A 20,783-nucleotide genomic window follows, 5' to 3' on the forward strand; every position below is an offset into this window, starting at 1 on the left:
CAACCATAAATCCCAAACCCTTCAGTTTAATTTTTCCCAAGTTAACTTTCTCACCTAGCTAAGCAGCGCTGCCTTCTATTATTAGCTCCTGGCCCAATATCAGCTGACCACCATCAGTCAAACTGTCTTCATCTCAATGAGCTCAGGGACTCCCAAGGAACTCTATGTATGCTGACTTGTGCTTGCAGCCTCTAATTATTTCCTAACAGATAATGGAGCATTTAAGTTCAGAGAGGATAGATTAAACTTGTAAGTGGATCAAAACCCTGGACAGAATCAGAGCTCACAGGATTACTTGCTGGAAACATTGGTCTTAGAGGGCTAGAGAGGGAAGACTGACATCAGCTGTCTGTTTCCTCAAGACAAGTTTATTTTTTCAGCCTCAAAGGCTGTTTGCTATGCTCTCCAACTGCAGCATGACTTTAGAATCTATTACATTACCAGTCAGGCATCTGGCTCAATGTTAAACCATCTGATGAGGCCAATGGCTACTTGACTTATCACTTATCATAACAGTCAAATAAATTGAGGCTGAGGAAGGGAAATTGTTTTCACAATGCACCCTGAAATTTCCCCTGAAATCTGGTTGGTGGGAGGGATGACGGTGGGTTTTTTTAAGTTATGTGTTGTTATTAAATAAGCAAAGAATCTATGAAGTAGTGCTGCACCTCACCAAAGAATTCTGTCCACGGATGAAGGTGAAAGAACTGTTTTAAACACTGCAACGGACAGACTCATTTCACAAACTCTTTCCCTGGGTCCTGGTTTCCTGCAGTTTTAGGACTCACGAGGTGGAAGATGGTGCCCTGCATAGATCGGAGATTCTATATTGATAGAACTCTTGGTTTTTTGCTTATTGTAATAGCAACTGCCAACTCTCTGCCATCATCATGTGACCTCTGAGTGGCAGCTATACAATTTTCTTATTCTAACCTCTTTCTTTACTCCTTCTTTATTTTCTTAATCTTTTTTCTTCCTTTATTCTTTTCTTAGTCTCTTGTGGGTAACTTAAAACTGATGGGTTGTATTTTACTTAAGTTGTGGTTGTCATGTGCTGGGTGCTTTGGTGAAATGCTTCTCCTTGGCTGTATGTTACTTCTGTGAACCTTTTGCCAAAATGCTTATTTTCTTACTAAATTAAAAGAAGTCTCAGGAAAAGTCTGTGGCTTCTTCTCTTTATGCAGATTCAAGGTATTAAAGAACTGCAAGGCTTTGCAAAATATTCCACAGTGAATTACTTTGGAGTCTTAGACATAAGTAAAACACCTGGGCAGCTCGTGGCTTTGACCCAGGGCTTTAAAATAAGTCCCTATTCCCCTGTCAAGTAGCCTCTTAGCTGCATATTTGCCTTTTTGCCTCAGTACAAGCATGTCTTCCCTGCCTAAAACTCAGGCCTTTCTTAAATTCTGTTACCAGCCTTGGGGTGAGGAGCAGGATGTAGTTCCCTCCTGATACCCCTGTGTCTGCTGGTGACTCCCTCCCAGGCACACTTGCAGGCAGACCAGTAGCAAGAGCACCTGCACTCTGGATTCAAATTTCAGCCCCCTTCTGGGGACAAGAGGTGTGACCAGCCAAGTAGGGAGGAGAAACTATATCCCCCCAATTTAAGCACATAACCATTTCAACAACTGAGAGGAAAGTATTTTAGACTCTGAAATTATTCCAGAGATAATACATACTCAGAAACACGTGGAAAAAATGTAAACCTACATTTTACAAAACTGTAACAACATCCTCAGCGTGGTGAAAACAAATCCATAAAAGCCCACGCGTACATTCTGGTTCTGCCCTGGAGAAGGCAGTCTGGGTTACTTTGCATACTCCAGGTTGCACTGTTGTAACAGACATGGACTGCTGCAGTGATAAAAACTATGTAAGAACGCAGCGAGCAGACCAAAAGAAAAGAGCTGGCTGGGAATGTGGGGAGAAAGCCTGGAAAAAAGACTTGCTGCAACTCCCCAAAGAAAAATTCCAAATAAGGGATGTGTTTTTTGATGATGGTCAATTCATCATCCCCTGATGGGAACGGGTGGGAGGCATTTGGCCCTAGTAGGTCTAATATCACGCATTATATCATTATAGTCATTACTGATCCATTAGCGGGTGTTCTGGGTGCTCAAATGACAGTCCAGTAGCCAAATTGTTGTTCTTTACTCTTTCAGCATAACATTTAGCAGAATTTCAGGAGCTCGCAGAGCACTTTTAGACTTGCATTCTGCCAACATTAGAAGTTTTAACCAGAGCTATGGACAGTGCCACTAGGATCTATACCAGCTATTTCTGTAGACACTCAAGTGTCCCAAGTGCTCCCTCTGTACACAAATCACTGTTTACCAAAGGTTTTCCGTTTTCCAGAGCCTCTCTAAAAGGAATGGTAACTTTTACTTGCAAGCACAAGGACATTCACAATCCAGGGAAGAAGTAATTGCTGACAGAAGCACACCTGTACTTGACAAGGACAAAAAAATGAAAGTCAAGGGTGTGACTCATATAATGACACCTCCTTCCCACTAATCTCCTCTTCCCATTCCCTACCAACATGTCAGATCCTTATTTAAGAAAGACCTAACCCCACTATGTTCATAACAGCATTTAGCCACCCATGTACCTTTAAAACATATTCATAATACTCCTCTTCTTACTGAAGTACAACTGAAGTATTTTTTTCCATACATACACTTAAATGTTCCTCATAAAGTAAGATCAGTAGACTGTATTCTGTTTTATCAGGATAGCTGTACTGACCAAAGTCTTGGAGTGTGAATGAGTCAAACACATTTTTCTACTCGTACTCTTCACTGAAAGATATTTAAGTTATCTCCTTGAAATGGCTTATAATTTTTAAACATTTAGAACTATGTCTTTTCTGGGACAGAGAGGAGTGGTCACATTAAAACCATAAACAACTCTTTCAGAATGTAGCTTGTTTCAGGAAATAAATGACTGGGTTAGGAGGCAAGGAAGGCAGGTTTGGATGAACAATTATTCAAAAGAATGAAATTAAATCATCTTCTTCACCCATGCAGTACAGCAAAGGATTACAGACCACTGTACATATATCAAAACCAGCATTGATACAAAACCTTATTATTTCTTCTTATTGTCACTTGCATCAGCTAATTCTGAAGTCCAATTCTCTTTTATTATGATTAAAAACAAATTAAAGGTTATTTTTAACCTCAGGAACTAAAAACAACTTTAACTTTTCTCTCACCTTGTTACCACTGGGTCAGAGGCTCATGAGAAACTTCTAATTTAGAGAGAGACCTTTCCTAGTGTAACTGTACCTTACAAATCTCTAGAGTTGCCAAAACTCCTCCATCATTTCTGAGCCACTTATCAGGTGTTAGGACACTGGAGGGAACTGTGGTCTGCTGAACTAAGTCTGCTGAACAAGCTAAACTATGAAACTTCAGACAAGCAAATTTGCCTTTTAACCTTATATTTTCTTTGTAGAGCGCTTCAAGGTAAATCAGCATCAGAGCAGCAGATATTACTATTACTTTATCAGATCAGACTCGGCTGGTGCAAGTTGCTCAGTTCCACTGACTTTCATATAGTAATAACATTCTCTCACCTTTAGGCTGGAACCTACATCACTGATACTAATTATCCCTTCAGTGCAATTTATTGCTTTTAAACAGGGCTGACATAGCCTTTTTTTATTATTGTGCATAATGGTAACTGAATGTAATCAACAAAAACGTGCAGTGCTCTGTCAAAAGCACAGGAAATCCCTTCCTCTATACAGCCTTCCTTCAACTGCCTATAAACTCACACATGAAACAGCTGAATCCATAACTGTACATTCTCCTTGCGGATTACAGTCTCTTTAATGCTAACCCAATTAGGTCTATACACTGAACAGATCCGCAAGACTTAAAAGTCCTATGTAATTTTCAAGTTCACAAGAGGGATTTACAAAAAAGCACAACTTTCTGTGACTTGTCAAAAAATTGTCACGGAACAGGATATAGACATTCATGGTGTCAATGAGGCTTGATCTTGACACAGAGCTGAATACTGAGTATACAGTCACTGTGATCACAGAACATTAATGGAAATTATGATCTTGACCTCTTATTAATGGTATTGCAGATTGCTAAAGCAAAAGGGCTTTTAAATCCAGCATATTTTAGGGTTTTACCCCTCCTCCCTGTTATGCTTTGTTGCTGCTCACAGCCCTCAGACTCTTGGTGTTTAGTTCTCAGAACAGTGAAGCAGAAGAGAACTGAGATAAATTTATGTTCCTTGAGTTCTGTGCCAGTAGATACTTGCATGCATGGCAAGATGCTCCCCTGCAACTCCTTCTCTCGTGTCTCTAGCTTTTCTGTTACAGGAACATACAATATGTGGCACATGAGATGGAGGAGTTTCAGCCTTACACCAATCAGAAAACCATTTATAAGAAGACTCCAAATATCTGAGGGGGTCCATGACATTTGGAATCAAAAACCCAGCCCTTACAGGTCCTGTGTAAAAGCCTCCTGGTATTTAAACATAAGGAAAGAAAACTGTCAGGAATTCCTCTTTCTAATCTCCATGGACTACAGAATGACACCACCCACCAACCCTGGCCAAACTTCAAGACACTGATCATGTCTTACTTACATCCATAAACTCCACATTGGCTTTCGGACCAGTGGTCTCATTAAGGATCTTAATGGCTACAGGAATCTTGACGGTCTCTCCCTCAGGGACCCAGATACCCTAGAAAAAGAAGAAAAGGTGAGAGAAGACTAATAAGACAACAATCAGAAACTTCATTTAGGAGTTACAGTTCTTTTTGATGCATTCTTTTGATGCATTATGGAGATCAGTTATGAACCTCAGAACTGAGAATACACAAAGCTATAAAAATAATACAAATCCCAAAAAACTACTTTTTGCACCAAAAGTAAACCCTGATGTAAAATGAACCATGCTGTATCAGTGAAAGTCCTCATCAAGCCCCTTTGATTTTCCTTCCAAAAGAGGGTTTCTAAAGAGTAATGGTAGCATCGTCAGTGATGTACTTTTCCCACTGACTACTGATTCAGATAAAATTGAACAAAAATCTGAATTTTCTGTCTGGATTCTGATGCTCAACTCTGAAGCTATCTGGAAACTTTCAAAACTGATTATCACCAGGTCACAACATCATGCAGGAACAGGACACCCCGAGAACAATATATTTAGAGTGAAACATTTAGGGACTATTTCTCTAATTAATTGATACCAGAGAATTAAAAGCTCAGATGGCTAAAAAGGAAATTTTAAAATTAAAATTCACAAATTGTGTATGTCTTGGCTACTTTTCCATCCTTCTTGACTATTGCTGTGTTCTTGTCAGCCTCAAGGTACCCATCTCTATTATCATCTAAGTATATTCAAACTGATTATTCATAAATCTATTCCCATGAGCTTGTAGTTACAGTGACCTGGTCTGTGCTTCCCTCCTTTCCTTCCCAGTTTGAAGACAGATGAGTGTCTGTCCTCCTTCAGCACTCTGACCTATCACACTGATTTGGCAGGTGTGGGTTGCTCCCAAAGGGTTGGGTAAGTGGTTTGACTTGCCCAATAAACCCGACTTCATGCCTCTGAGATTTGGACACCACTAACAGATCTTAAAAAATAAATAAATCTCTAACAGAAGTACTTTTCCCTTGTGGGTTCCGCGCTCACATCCCGCTTAAAAGGTGCATTTACAAAACTCATCTTTTCTATTTAAATGGAAGAAGCAGGAAGTATTACAGTTTAGCTAATGATATCATTTTACAAAGTATTATTATTATTACAAGACTGACGTGACACTTGTCAAACGAAAGACAAAGTTTAGCTTTCCAAAAGTGTACTGCAAAGCCATTATGTAAGAACAGAATGACAAACTCTGATACTGCACTTCAACAGCAAGACAATCCTGTCTGTGTAGCCCTCCTGCACACAAGAATGATTGTGGCTGAAATGCCTTTGCTCAGCAAGAAATAGTGTTTGCATGTCTGATTAAAACTTAAGTCAACACCTGAGCCTGGAGATGCGCTTCTCCCACATAATTCCAATATCCTGTCTATCCCAGGTATGTAGAACTCATGAACCCATCCATGGGATGGGGTGCTTCACTGCAGTGCAGAACTTGACTGTTCCAAAGTTAAATGAGGGAACTCTTTGCTGTATAGTTAAGACTCTTACCTTGTATACAGTTCCAAAGGCTCCAGAGCCAAGAACCTTGACTCTCTTCAGCTCCGTTTCCTTTAGGATTCGAAGCTGTGCTTGGTTGGGTGCTGTGCCACTTGGAGTCAAGGGTTCCACAAGCTATGAAGGAAGATCCAACAATCTTAAATATTTGTAAATGTGAAGACCCATCAGAAGTTTATACTGAAAACAACCAATCCAAATAAATGCTGGAACAAGAAGACAGTGGTGGGGATCTGTTGACCACTGACCTGCCAACTTGTGGAGGGGTTTCTCACCTTCAAAAGCAAATGAGCAATGCTACAAAACCAAGAGACCTGAAAAAACAAGTCCTCAGCCAACATGTAATAATTTCCACCAGAAATCCCATGATGGAATTATGAACTGGAAATTGAATTGGTGTCACAATAACATACCCAAGGACTTTTGCTAATGGAGGCAGTAGAAATATTTTCTACATGACAGAAATATAGCATTTATTATCAATGCACCACATTCTATTTTTTCCCATTTTAGTGTCTTTTAAGTTGACCATATTTCTTTTTAATAGCCCTGACTTAATGGCTCATCACATTCTTATTCTGTTTTGGGCAAGGGACAATTTTTTTGAACTTCTGTTTTACCACAGAAGAGGACAGCTTTAAGGAGAAAACACCTTATAGCAGACCACTAATTTATAACAGCCACTAATTTACTGCAATTAAACAATTTGTTCAAGATGTCTCAAGAAACTTTGTAAATGAACCACAATGGCACATTCCGTTAAAAATGCTCTCAGATCTCAGTGTTATACCATCTCTGCCAAAAAAACAATGCTTCTTTAAAATAAATTAAAAATACATGAAAAGGACAATACTCTAAACAATGAAAAACAGCCTTTGCCTTTACAGGATGAGGAAAATAATTCATGGCTACTCCTACTCAAATTGTTTTGAAACCACTGCAGCATTTCAAAGCTGCCTGTTGACAAGGCTAAATGCATCATGCTCTGCAGTTTGAGAACTACTTTTATGGCCTTAGAGCATAATGAACTACTTGATTAGTTGATCAGATTAATTAGTTTTGTTCAGGTAAAAACACCAGTATTTGGAAATTAATGGGGTAAGAAAACACAACATAACCAAACAGCAACAAGTTAGGTTATCACAGAAATAATCTGCAAGCTGCACTGATTTTAGAGTGATTTCTCTTTCCTCCTCCTTCCCACTTTAGATGTCCAGTACTTATACCATAAAAGAAAGGCTTACTGTAAAAGAAAATTAGGCAGGTTGGCAGCATACTTCTGTAGTTTCAGTTTGTGAAGGATGAAAAGAGCTTTTGTGCCACAGTCCACCAATACAGATATGGCAGGGAGAAGTGGAAATGTGTTGTGGAGATCTAAAAAAGGCTCACAGAGTTTTATGGAGAATGATCTACATAAAGAATAGGTCTATTATAGTCTCCAGCTAGAGAGAGAGACTTCACCTGAAGCTATGTTGCTTGTGTGTTTATCTTGGGCTGCTCCTGACTTAATCTTCAGTTTCCAAGCCAAGACAACAGCTTCCCCACATGTTCAGTAGGAGGTTTGGTCCCTAAGGACTATTGTCAGCCACAGTTTTTATCTGACAAAATGGAGAATGATAGCTGGACTTCAAAGTCAGTGCTTCCCAAATGCAGTGAGAACTACTGCTAAAATAATTTATGCTTAAGTAGGAGCTGATACAATGGCAAGATTTATGTATCTAAAGGCATTGAATATTGTTAAGCTTTTTATACAGCTGAACAGTATTTACCAAGCAATACAAATTCTAGCCAAGCATAAAGATACTTATGCAAACAGATTGGGGATGTATAAATCGTTTACTCCCAGGCTCTACCACAGAGAAGAGTGGGAGCAGAACCCTTGGAATAGAACTGCAAACAGCCTTGTTAATAAAGCCTTACTCAAGATTCACTAGCTAACAGTATTCCCAAACTTTATTATCTTATAAAAGGGGACTCTAATTTAAAAATATTATAATTTGCAAAGTGTCTCAAGGTCTGAGACACTGAGAAGACTTGCAGCAATCACCTTTGCTGTAGCTGACAGACAACAATTTAACGTTATGTTTAAATATACTTCCTAGATTGCCCTTCCACTACTGATGTTTCAAAGAGCAGGATGAAGTGGGCACAGAACTCTGCTATAGCTCCACTGCATATTTTTGCCAGTAGAACTTCAATTGATCAAGCTGCAGGAAGTATCTTGTCTTAATAAAATACATTATTATTACTGATCATGACTACAGACTTGGCAAAATCTGGACCACAAAAGCATTGTAGGCACTGGGAACAACGGTAAGTGACAATCTCTGCATTTAAGTATTCCTGATGAGCTTAAGTTTGTACCAGAACTTGCTGAAGGAACTTACTTTAGTCTTAAAAGCTGACCTAAGTAGACACTGAATGAGAACCTGTAATATTTAATCATGAGAACTGCTAAATGTACTGATGAACTAGGACAGATGTTCAGCTGAGAGCAGAATGGGAGTTCAGGAACATCGTGGAACATGCCTTTGTGATCATGGGGAACTTCTTTTGGTCTTCCGAAGCCATGAATCTATATATGTACAGAAAACTAGAATATTGAAATAGCTTCATTCTTTCCATTAGTTTAGTCCGCACAAGTTAACAAAAGGATTTTTACAGATCTCTCTGGTAACTGGATTGAAGACCTTAACATCTTTAATAAAAAAGCAGAACAGACCTGCATATCTTTTCAAATAATCTGTGAGAAGCAGCGCACTCTCACCTCAGTCTCCAGGAATCTTCGCAGTGCTCTCTTCTTTTTAATGCTTTTGCGCCGAACATACACTGCAAATGTCAGGCCCACAATGACAATGATGAAGAGGCCACCAATAACTCCCGCAGCAATCAGAGGGGTTCTAGCAATCAGAATCAGATATTTTATTTTTAGGTAGGGTCAGAGACCAAAGAATGGTTGGGTACATAAAACACAGTCACCTGGAAAGCTTACTGCCTTATGACCAGAATTCCAGTCCAAATGGGAAGCCAGAGCAAACACATTAATATATATGGTATGACTGCTTGGTTTTAATCAATATACCAATTCAACTTCTTTTTCACACCACCATGCACATGTGAGGAGTCGTGTGGACAAGGAAACACAACATGCACTTTGATGGCAAAAGCAAATCTGCAATGGCAAAATGAGGATACAGGTACTGCATTTTCCTGCAAGAGCTTTAACTATGCTGACTCTTTGGCTCCACCTCCGCTAACTCACAGGCTTGTGAATTTAGGGGAAAACCAATGAAAAATTCCCAATACCAATATATTATGCCTTCCTGAGTATGGAAGAAGTCAGAGGGAACTTCATAGACAAATCTGGTTGCATTGTACTTGTACACCTTCCTCATGTAGAGGATATTTATATTTGAACAACATAATCCATAGGAGAACCACTCACCCTCTTGGAACTCCTGATTCATCACTACTACACAGAAACATTTTTGGTCAGGGGTTATGATTGCACCCACCCAGTTTTGCTGTGGCTTTTCAGCACAACCAAATCCCAAACCAAAAGACTGGTGTGTTGGAACCAAAAAACTCCTGTGAACAACACTAAACAAGGCTCAGCTTCTGCACAAGACCTGTTGTCCCTTTTCTACTCCTTCAGCTCCTTTGAGCTTTCCAGGTTCTTGAGCAGCATGAGTTGCAGTTACTAATTCGTTTTTCTATAGTGATAAGATATAAAGGGCTGGCATCACAGTAGATACTATACAAGCACTGTCTTAGAGAGTCACTCTGTCTGAGGTGCCTACATTTGGAGATCACCTACACAGGCAGTGGAGAAATCAGGCTCCCTGCAAAGAAAAAGTCAAATCAATACCTTAAATTAGGCATTTTCACAGCATACCAACAACTTACCAACAAAAACACACTCAGAGAATTTAATATCCCTCCAACAATGGCAGAACAGTTGCTGGAAAGATGGGTAAAAAGAGACAGCATGACAACTGCAGAGTATAGACAGTGCCAAAACCACTGTCTGGTAAGTACAGGAAATAGGTTAACTGTCGTCAAGCTTGTGGAAATATCACATGATGACGAAAGGTACATTATGGCCTATTAATAAAAACGTACCACACAGCTACTAAAAATTTAGAGGACTCTTCCACAGAAATAGTAAATTGATTTATCTGACCCTTTATTCTTGTTTTTACAACTTTCCACAAAGCAGAGCAGTGGGAAGCAGTGCCACCTAACCTGGTTTGGTATACGAAGATGTGTCTACATTACCACTGAGAAAGCCTCATACTACCACAACTAGGTATTCAAGCATCATATTTAAAGCATCATTATCATGTTTTCCCAGGGAAAACACATTGACAGTACACAACACTTTTTGATGGAAACTCTAAAGCCTGCAAATAAAGGAAGTTGAATGTTGTGTGGCTGGGAAATGGATTATGATGTTTGCAAAGCACAGGTCCAGTACCACTTAGTCCCCTGGCAGAGACATCTCTCCTTCAGCGTGTCTGGCCTTAAGACACAGGGCCCCTTCTAACCCCACTGGTTACTGTGTGATTTTGAGTGTAGAGCTCACATTAAAGGACCTGGCATAACCATCCAAAACAATGCTCCTCTTCATTTGCTTGTCTTTCCACGTTGCTGATACAAGAAACTCTTTAGTAGGCATTATGAAAAACACTGGACATCAAAAGACTTCTATGGAGCTTGTACTGACTAATACTCTTGAGAAGAGGAATTTTTTTAATTCACTTTTATACTGTATGAACAATCATACAGTATAAATGATTGACATGGGGAGGAACATAGTCACCAAAGAGGAGGAAAAGGCTGAGGTACTTAACACCTCCTTTGCCTCAGTTTTCAACAGTAAGGCAGGTTGTCCTCAGGACTACTGGCTTCCAGAGCTGACAGACAGAGACAGGGAGCTGAATAGTCCCCTGTAATCCAGGAGGGAACAGTTAGTGACCTGCTGAGCCACTTGGATCCTCAAAAGTCTATGGGACCAGATGGGATCCACCCAAGGGGGATGAGGGAGGTGGTGGAAGAGCTTGCCAAGCTGCTCTCCATCATCTACCAACAGTCCTAGATCACTGGGGAGGTCCCAGCTGATTGGAAGTTGGCAAATGTCATGTCGATCCACAAAAAGGGCTGCAAGGAGGATCTGAGAAACTACAGGCCCGTCAGCCTGACCTCAGTGCCTGGCAAGGTTATGGAGCAGATCCTGAGTGCAATCACTCAGCACTTATAGGCTGGATCAGACCCAGCCAGCACGGGTTTAGGAAGGGCAGGTCCTGCCTGACCAACCTGATCTCCTTTTATGACCAGGTGAGTCGCCTGGTGGATGAGGGGACAGCTATGGATGTGTCTACCTGGACTTCAGCAAAGCCTTTGACATCGTCTCCCACAGCATTCTCCTGAAAAAGCTGCAGCCCATGGCTTTGACAGGGGCACTCTGTGCTGGGTCAGGAACTGGTTGGAGGGCTGGGCCCAGAGAGTGGTGGGGAACGGAGCTGCATCCAGTTGGTGTCTGGTCATCAGTGGCGTCCCCAAGGATCAGTGTTGGGCCCAGTCCTGTTTAACATCTTTACTGATGATTTAGATAAGGAGATTGAGTCCACTATTAGCAAATTTGCAGATGACAACAAGTTGGGGGGGGAGTGTTGATCTGCTAGAAGGCAGGAGGGCTCTTCAGAGGGATCTGGACAAGCTGGAGAGTTGGGTTGATTCCAATGGGATGAGGTTCAACAAAGTGCTGAGTCCTGCACTTTGGCCACAACAACCCCCTGCAGTGCTACAGGTTGGGGACAGAGTGGCTGGAGAGCAGTCAGACAGAGATTTTGGATTGACAGGAAGCTGAACAGGAGCCAGCAGTGTGCCCAGGTGGCCAAGAAGGCCAATGACATCCTGGCCTGCATCAGGAACAGTGTGGCCAGCAGGACCAGGGAAGTGATTCTGCCCCTGTACTCAGCACTGGTGAGGCCACCCCTGGAGTACTGTGTCCAGTGCTGGGCCCCTCAGTTCAGGAAGGATATTGAGGTGCTGGAGCAGGTCCAGGGAAGGGCAACACGGCTGGTGAAGGGACTTGAGCACAAGTCCTGTGAGGAGAGGCTGAGGAAGCTGGGGTTGTTTAGCCTGGAGAAGAGGAGGCTCAGGGGAGACCTCATCACTCTCTACAACTCCCTGACAGGAGGTTGTAGCCAGGTGGGGGTTGGTCTCTTCTCCCAGGCAACCAGCAGTAGGACAAGAGGGCACAGTCTTAAACTCTGCCAGGGGAGGTTTACGTTGGATATTAGGAAGAAATTGTTTACAGAGAGAGTAATCAGACATTGGAATGGGCTGCCCAAGGAGGTGGTGGATTCACCATCCCTGGAGGTTTTTAAGATGAGACTGGATGTGGCAGTATATTCTATGATATAATTTTTAAAAAACATCACTGAACCACAGACTGACAAAAGAGGCAGGAGAACTTGCCTTTAAAGTGCATATGAATAACTAGCATAATGGTTGTCAAAGCAAATAATTAGTTTTATGATTCTGTGTACACTAAAAATGGTCCAAATATTATTTACATGATAGGTCATAATAAGAAAATGGTTCCAAAGGAGATATAATAACTAGTGAAGAAAAATAAAAGGAAGTTACACATTCCTTGCAGCCCTTTTATTTTTTCTAAAGTACAAGGGTGCTCAAAATGGTTCTTTATGATCCATCATGTCAACTCTCACTGACTTTTAAAGAATGATCTCATCATCTTTACTAGGGAATTGAAAAAAAGCAAATAATTTTCAATAATTTCACCAAACAAGCATTTTAGTCTTTAATGCGAAATATGCTGTAATTGAATATTATACCTGAATTTTCAGGAGGCGCCATTTAAACACACTATTAAGCAAACTTTAAAAGGAAGTGGAAAGGAATAAACATATTTAAATGCTAAATAAGTAAGTGAAATACAGAAAAAATTCTATTTTCCACTCAAGTAGTGATCAGTTGCTTTCACTCTCAAGTCCACTGCCTTTGCATCAAAAAGCTTTCAGACTCAAACATCCCAGCCCTGAATGGATGTGATTGCACACTGAGCAGCTTCTCCACACTCTGCTGCTGAGCTAAGCCCCAAAAATCAACAGTCCCGCGGGTTATTTGCTCCAGAACCAAACGACCAGTCTGCCATCACAGCTTCCTGGTACCACCAGTGCACACCACCACTGTTTCCAAACATATGTAGAGTATTTACTAAACCTGGTTTTCGGGGTGTCACCTACAGTATTTTTACTTATGTTCATTAGGCTGAGTTTGCTTTTTCTCTCTCTTCTGCTGCTACCGTCGGTTCTCCTGCACCATTTCTCCACTATTTTCAGGCTTGCAGTGCAAGCACGAAATCATTACATTTAACACCCTGATTGAATTTCATTAACCAGCTATTTACCTTTCTGCTTGGTAAAGCTGTTCAACACGGGTCCCTGCAAGGTGGCACTGATCAGAGATGTTGCTGAAGGCACAAAACTTTCTCCCATTTTGTTTTTTTAATCCAACCCTTTTTTGCATATGCACTTAACCAACAGTTTGGTTTCACAGACAGCTGGACACACAAATCTCCTTATCTTTCATGGCATTAAGGGCTTAATCCACTTACATTTTTGTTATGTTACTGTCTCACCACCACCTCAGTGCCTGCAATTCCCTATCAAAAACCCCCCTCCTGTTAAGAGTCATTTTTAAAAGCATGGAGGCCTGATAGGGCTCAGAAAAGCTAAACTCAAGCAAGGAGTGGTAGCTATGTCAGTCCAGCCTGTTCAGCACAATTAATGGACAGCCAAAAGTCGATCCTACCTCACATTTCTCTAAGCTCCATCACTAACCCACCAACAAGAAACTCCTGGTACAGCCACTGTTTTCTTTTATACACTGAAAATCTACTCCAGAGTATGGAAGCAATCTCTGCTAGGTGCTTCTGGACTTTTATGCTCATCAAAACAGAATTAGCAGTCCAAGAAATATGGCCCTGAATCAGAATTCAACTGCATAAAGTTAATTTGCTATCCCCCACACCTCCCTCAGCTGAAGACAGAATACCCAATTAATAACTGGAAAAGGCAACAGCAGGGGAGACTGTGGGAGGGAAAAAAAAAAATCACACCATGTGAAAATCTTAAACTAGAAACCGTGTATCTGTGGCTAAAAGTTGAAAGTAAGATTCAAGTATTCCCTTACGAGAAATGAATAATATCTGTTTCCTTTTCAATGTGTACTGTGTTTTCATATTTAGAAACGTAACACCCACTCCCACAAACCAAAACTGAGATTGCATTCAAAGTTAGTATTCCAAGACAGACAAGGATGCTCAACAGTGGGGCTCATATCATTCTGTCCACTCCAAAACATCAGAACATCTGCAATCCCCATGGTGCCTTGAGGTAGGTATTAAAGCCTAATTACTGACTTAGATGAGTACACCATCTCACAGTTTTGACTGGAGAGTTCAGCAGAAGTAGGGAAGGAAATTGAGTTGTGGTCCATGGAGTAAAGCTGACAAAGAACACCTGTTTCTATATCTTTGGCATTAACCCATCTACTATGAGACATAAAGAAATTTAGCTTTGAAGCCAAACTGTTAAAGGGCTTTAAGTTCCTCTTTCGACCTTCCCTCCTTTGAGTTTTTATCTATATATCCAAACAGGATTCATAACAACCTTGAGTATTTGCTAAGTAGTTCCTTCTTGTAAATCTTTGTTATCGAGGCATTATTTTTTCCTCATGGACAATTCGCACATTCTGCATTCCTCACCCCTTCCATCAGTGGAGGGTTCAGCTGACTTTGAAGCTGCCCTTTTAGAGATCTGACAGATTCTGCTAATCCTGGAGCGATAATCTGAGTATTTAAAACATACAAGATAAACAACCAGACAGGGAAGCAAATTTGTGTATATTAATAGCTTCCCTCTGCTGTGCAGCACACTCTGGCAGAGATCTACAACCACAGCTTCCAGAGTGACTGGTCTTCGTGAAACGCAGCTCCTCAGGGTGGGAAGGATTCATCTAATGTTATTCACATCAAGATGTGCTTTGTTTTTTATTTTTCTTTTTTTCAAGAACAAGGTTCCCTTCCCCCTCCCTCCACCTAATCTGAGGGCATTTGAATACTGAGAAACGTCACTATTTATGTACAGACTAGGAGTTTTTATCTACTGTTAACACAACTTCTAACTCACAATTGATATCACAGTTACACAATTACTACCCACTACAATTTAATCCGGAGATGGGCAAACTGTCAACTATCCACAAATTTTCAATATGCAAAATGACCTCAGAGTTGCAGTCTATGTCTGGGTCCACTCAGCTGTTGAACATCACTAAACTTCAAACACAGCTTTGATTTCAGTCAAGGCTAATGTGGACAAACAGATATCTATTGTCAAAATTGCTTTTTCCTTACCCACACTGGTTCCTATATCAAAGCCTTCCTCAAGCAACCATTTTAAGGACATTTCTAGATCACTACAATCAAGTTACCTGTATGCTAGAGATTTTTCACCGGTTTTGCCAAATGAGAACAACATGTACAGAACAGACACTTGCAGTCTCTAGGTGACAGTGCACACACCTTCCTCCTCTAGCATATCACCAGCCAAGATGTGCTGTTAGGATATATCAAAATGTTTCACATATGTTGACATCATTTACTGAAGATTTAGACATATTTTGTTCACACATTTTTGTTTACTGAAAATATAACACCGACAAGACACAAACATATTATGTGCATCCCTTAAATTGTAAAAGTATGTCTCACTCATGCCTTTTTTTTTTAAGAAGGTAGGAGTCTTCATTTCACTCAGAAAAATAAATGAGGATAAAGAAAAAATATTAAGTATAGCTTTGAAAATTAATACAACCTAGCATTCTAGACATTATTATGTATTGATTATAGATTTAAAACACCTTATTATCATTAAGCACACACAGTGCAAATAGATTTCTTTAAAACTAGTTTTAAATCTGAATGGCGTAATTCAGAACAACCACTGTTAGTTTTCACTATAAATTACCAAGGACTCTCCATTTTAACTCCCTGTTAACAGCTGAACGGGAATGACTACTGAAATCTCTGGAATTACAGCATCAATATGGAGGCTTTTTATGGGCTTCCCTCCTGTAAAACCGAAAAGCCCAAATAACAACTCTTGCACTCCCTGTTATTTTTAGGTTGAGATTTTTCTTTCCTGCCTCAACTTAAAAAAGGAATGCTATTCTTAAGAACTTGCACAGTTATTCTGTTTTGAGGCCTGTGCTTTAAGCAAACAGATTAGCATTCTTTTTAAAATATGCCAGGTCAGGCCCCGTATAAAGTAGATTGATTTGTCTGTGACACGAAGCCAGTTAAACCCCCTAGATCAGACTCACAGGTGAAGCCAGTTCATCAAGTAAAAGAGCAACCATCTTTATAAACTTGTCATATTGCCCAACTTCTTTGGGAAGAGTAATATTTTGCTTTAAACAAAGGAAACTAGAGCTGTAATGACTACAGGTGCAGATGGACTGCTCTGAAACCAAAACTATCAAAGTTAGCTCAAAGAATTTCTCTCTGCATAAAGAATTCTGGTTAGAATCAGTCAACTACACCTGCTTCTCTGCAACCAGTGGCAGTCAACTGGCTCATCATGTCGGTGCACATGAAATAAATAATCAAGAAATAATTAATCAAGAAAACACGCTTTTCTCAAATAGAAACAAACAACTTTGGTGGCACTGTTTGCTATTCATTCACTGTCAAATCCAGAAGTACCACAGAGCATGTTACATCACTTGAGAAATACCTGGTAGTGCCCATATTAAATCAGTAAGGCAAAACATTCAGTGGAAGCTGGGTCAAACCATAAAGAATAGAGAATACGAATGAATGTTCGGGAGGATTTAAAAAAAAAAACAAAAACATGAGGAGAAAAACTGTTTGAATATGTTGCTCTTCCTTCTGTGACTTTTTTAACACTTTCCTAATCCCACTGGTGGAAAGTGCTTGTAATTCACTTCAGTTCTAGTTAAGTGTTTTCTGAAATTGAACTATTCAGCATAAGAAGGATCCAAACCCATACATGACCACACCTGTAGACTGCATAGATGGATTGTCCACCTTTAAGGAGTTGCAAGAGGAAGCTTTCTCTAACTCATGCCCTTCATTTTTACTTTACTTCACAAATCATCATCTTTCTTTTGCAAATGCATTGATCTCTATTTTTATACCTGCCTCTTTTGACTGCTTTTTTGGAATGCTAGTCTTTTCTGAGAGCAATTGTTCAGAAGATTTAAAGAGCACAGAGCAGATATTTTCTCTAAGTGGTTGTGACCCCTAGACTCTTTCCTGTTTCAGCTTCGAATGATATGGGGTAACAACCATTTGCTTTCACAAGCTCCAGGAGTATTTCACAGTAGGGAACCTTCAAGGACTGTATTTGGGGACCAAGACTGACATTCTATCCTGTATTCCCTTCTCTGCAGTTTTCACAACTTTATGTTTCTTCTTTATGAAAAAAAATTCTGCCCGTTAAGTGAGCCCCAGCCTCTGCTGGACCACCTCTCCAAGGGGAACAAGCCCCTGCACATGAGGGAGCAGTCACTGCAGCACTTGACACTGGTAAAGGGGAAAAAAATTCAAACATCTAAACTGAAAGAGGGGAAATTTAGGTTAGATATATGGAAGAAGTTCTTTACTTTGAGGGTGGCGAGGCACTGGTTCTGGTTGCCCAGAGAGGCTGTGGCTGCCCCCACCCCTGGAAGGGTTCAAGGCCAGGTTGGATGGAACTCTGAGCAACCTGCTCTTGTGGAAGGTGTCCCTGCCTGTGGCAGGGGATTGGAACAAAATGATCCTTAAGGTCACTTCTGGGATTCTATGAAAACAAAACAGGACATGAGAAACTAATGAGAACAGAACTGTCACATTATGTTCCTGATCCTGAAGTTTTTTATCATATCCAATCATTTGTTCTGTAATAAGAGCTTACATGGGCTTCAGTTGAGGTTTTTTTAACAAGAGGTGGCACTAAAGTGTCTTTTGGACCTATGTTTGAGATTAGAGTGCACAGAGGGCTTGTAGTAGGATGTGTTTGTAAATATACACCCACATATTATTCATGTATTACATACATACATAGATCTGTACAATTGAAAATCTTTCCTTCAAAATTGAAATCAAAATAGTAACACTTCAACATAATAACACTTCATTCTGCACTGGCATAAATGTATTTATAAATATATCATTTGAGACATTTATTAGAATGCTAGTAATGGTCACAGTGCTGTTAACTTCAACATACGTTTTAGCTACTCATCATTTGAGTTCTAAATATGCAGAAGTTATCTTTGTGAAGCATAGAAGGGAATAAATGCAGCCAGTGCCCATAAATATTGAGGAAAATCCAAGGTAGATAAAGAGCAGGGTATAAGGAATTTCTTTGAGTATGCCTGATGCTGCTTTTGGATTTATCACTATTATTTTATATAGATAGTGTACTGTCTAAACATCCTACACAATTATATCAATCATTAGAAAATCACGTTTGATTATTGGGAAAAAACCCCTCACATAAAATTGATATTCTCTTTCTGACATAGGCTTATACAGGATTATCTCCTGTACGATAATATGCTGAAAAATTCTTCCATGTCCATAACTTATCAGTCATCTCCCAGTAGTTCTTAAATTACCAAGTGAAGCAGAGAGAAACTCTGGAATATCTTGCAGCTCCTCTTAATTCTAGTCATCATCCCACTGCCAGTGCTTCCCCCAGAGGCTGTTCCAAAAAGAAAAGTTCAGCTTAGAAGCTCTGAACTCACCCACTTTCACTCCTCTCCTCCATTTCCACAGTCACCCCAAGGAATCTCTTCCACTTCACTGTAAAGCAAGCCAAGGGAAACCAGCCTTCGTGAGTATCATCCTCATCAGCTATTCTCAGCTCTGCTGCTGATTTTTTTTGTGTTTATGTACACAGCAACCTCCTACCATCTCGACAGTCACAGATGTGACTTGATTGGAAAAGCAGCTTGTGTCCATGCTGAGGGTACTGCTCAGGGTAACCTACACTCTCCAACAGCTGTTTTATTATGATTATTTTGCAGTACAGTATGGCCCACATAAAGGAAAATGATCATTTAGTAAAACAGCTCTTCCTTCTCCTAAATTTCTGTATGATGGAACATTACTGAACTTACTGAAGATTCTGCCTTATCTGGGCAGCTTCCAAATGTTAAAAACCTCATCTTTCAACAGTTGCTCAAATCCCAGAAGAGAGCAGGTCAAGCATCTGGGGAAACAGTGATCTGGCTTAAAAACCTTGTTCCTTTCTCAGCCACAAACCCCTTCCTTTCCCTGTGACCCCAAACCTAGGTACCAGCCTTTCTGTCAGACAGTGGATCAGTGGACATCAGTGGATGTCTGACAGATGCTGACTTTTGTGCATTTTAGGTCTTAAGAGCTTTTGAAGCTCATTAGGGCTCAAGAAAAAAAGGAGAAAGAAGGCAACTTTTTTTCCCCCCTGCCTCTGTTGTAAGGAAGAGAAGGAATGCTTCTCATCCCACTTCAAAAATGTATTTGGAATATTTAAGTCATCAACAGCACAAAAAGGCTGATGAAACCTTTAGAGAGTACACACAAATATATTCCCAGAGATATAGGTTTTGGCTTGCTTTCTTAAGGGTACCCTTTTTCTTACTGGAATTTTTCTGGAAAGTTCTCTCTTATTTTAAAAATCCATTGATTAAAAAGTGACTCAAACACCACAAAGTTTGGCGTTCGTAGCCTGATCCACTGGTTGACCCAGGAAATCAAAGTACAGAGAGCTCACCCAAAGCTGAAATGGTAAGATAGCACTGAACTTAGACTGCATCCAACTTATTTACAAGCAGAGGATATCACTGCCACGAGGGAGGGAAAAGCATTTCTACCAGATATGGGACTATTTTAAAGCAAGGATATTATTTCTTCAATCTGTTCTTTGTCTATTATCCTATTATCCTTGTGATTGAGACTACACATATTAACAACTAGTAGTCCATTTTAAGGCAGGAATACTTTTTACCTTGTCTTTTTTCCCCTCCATCGGCCCATGACGGGCAGGGAAAGATGTAATTCACTTCTCAAATTCACACAATTTCTTCGGGAAGGTTATTCGATCAAGCAAAGCAAAGCAAAGCCCACTGATACAGAGCCCACTGACATAACCTGAAAATATCCCAGTGGTTGATTCAAGCCTACTGGGAATTTGGAGAGACTGGTTTGTCCACTGACATGTTGGTGAACTGCCTGACTGGAATTAGCCCTCTTCCCTCCAGTGTGCCAAGTCAATGCAGTTTCTTTGCTGCTGACAAACCAACCCACAGGATCTGTATATCCTGGTCCATGCTCCTGGCATTATTTTCAGATGAACATGCTATATTGCCAAAAGTAGGCATCACAGTGTCTTGTCTCCTCTTCAGCATGATCTCCAATGACATCACACCTACAGATTCTAACTTGGCTGAACCTTAGCAGCATTAACTGGAGCAAAAGAAATGGCAACAAACTGAAAACACATCCTCTGTCCTTTTGTTCTTCTACTTTT

The 20,783-nt window shown here is 40.3% G+C and overlaps 1 protein-coding gene across 2 annotated transcripts in view; it reads right to left on the reverse strand.

The window, feature by feature from the left end:
* The window catches only part of ERBB4 (erb-b2 receptor tyrosine kinase 4), a 599,687-nt gene that overhangs the window by 103,227 nt on the left and 475,677 nt on the right, over positions 1-20,783 (reverse strand). For both annotated transcript variants that reach the window (XM_027636902.1, XM_027636901.1), the window contains exons 17-19: positions 8,942-9,074; positions 6,169-6,291; positions 4,612-4,710 (exon numbers count right to left, since the gene is read on the reverse strand). In XM_027636902.1, coding sequence (XP_027492703.1) covers positions 4,612-4,710; positions 6,169-6,291; positions 8,942-9,074 — 355 coding nt within the window. The remainder of the gene's footprint in view (positions 1-4,611; positions 4,711-6,168; positions 6,292-8,941; positions 9,075-20,783) is intronic.

Source organism: Corapipo altera, unplaced genomic scaffold (assembly GCF_003945725.1).
Source record: "Corapipo altera isolate COAL_440 unplaced genomic scaffold, ASM394572v1 45, whole genome shotgun sequence".
Classification (NCBI taxonomy): Eukaryota; Metazoa; Chordata; class Aves; order Passeriformes; family Pipridae; genus Corapipo; species Corapipo altera.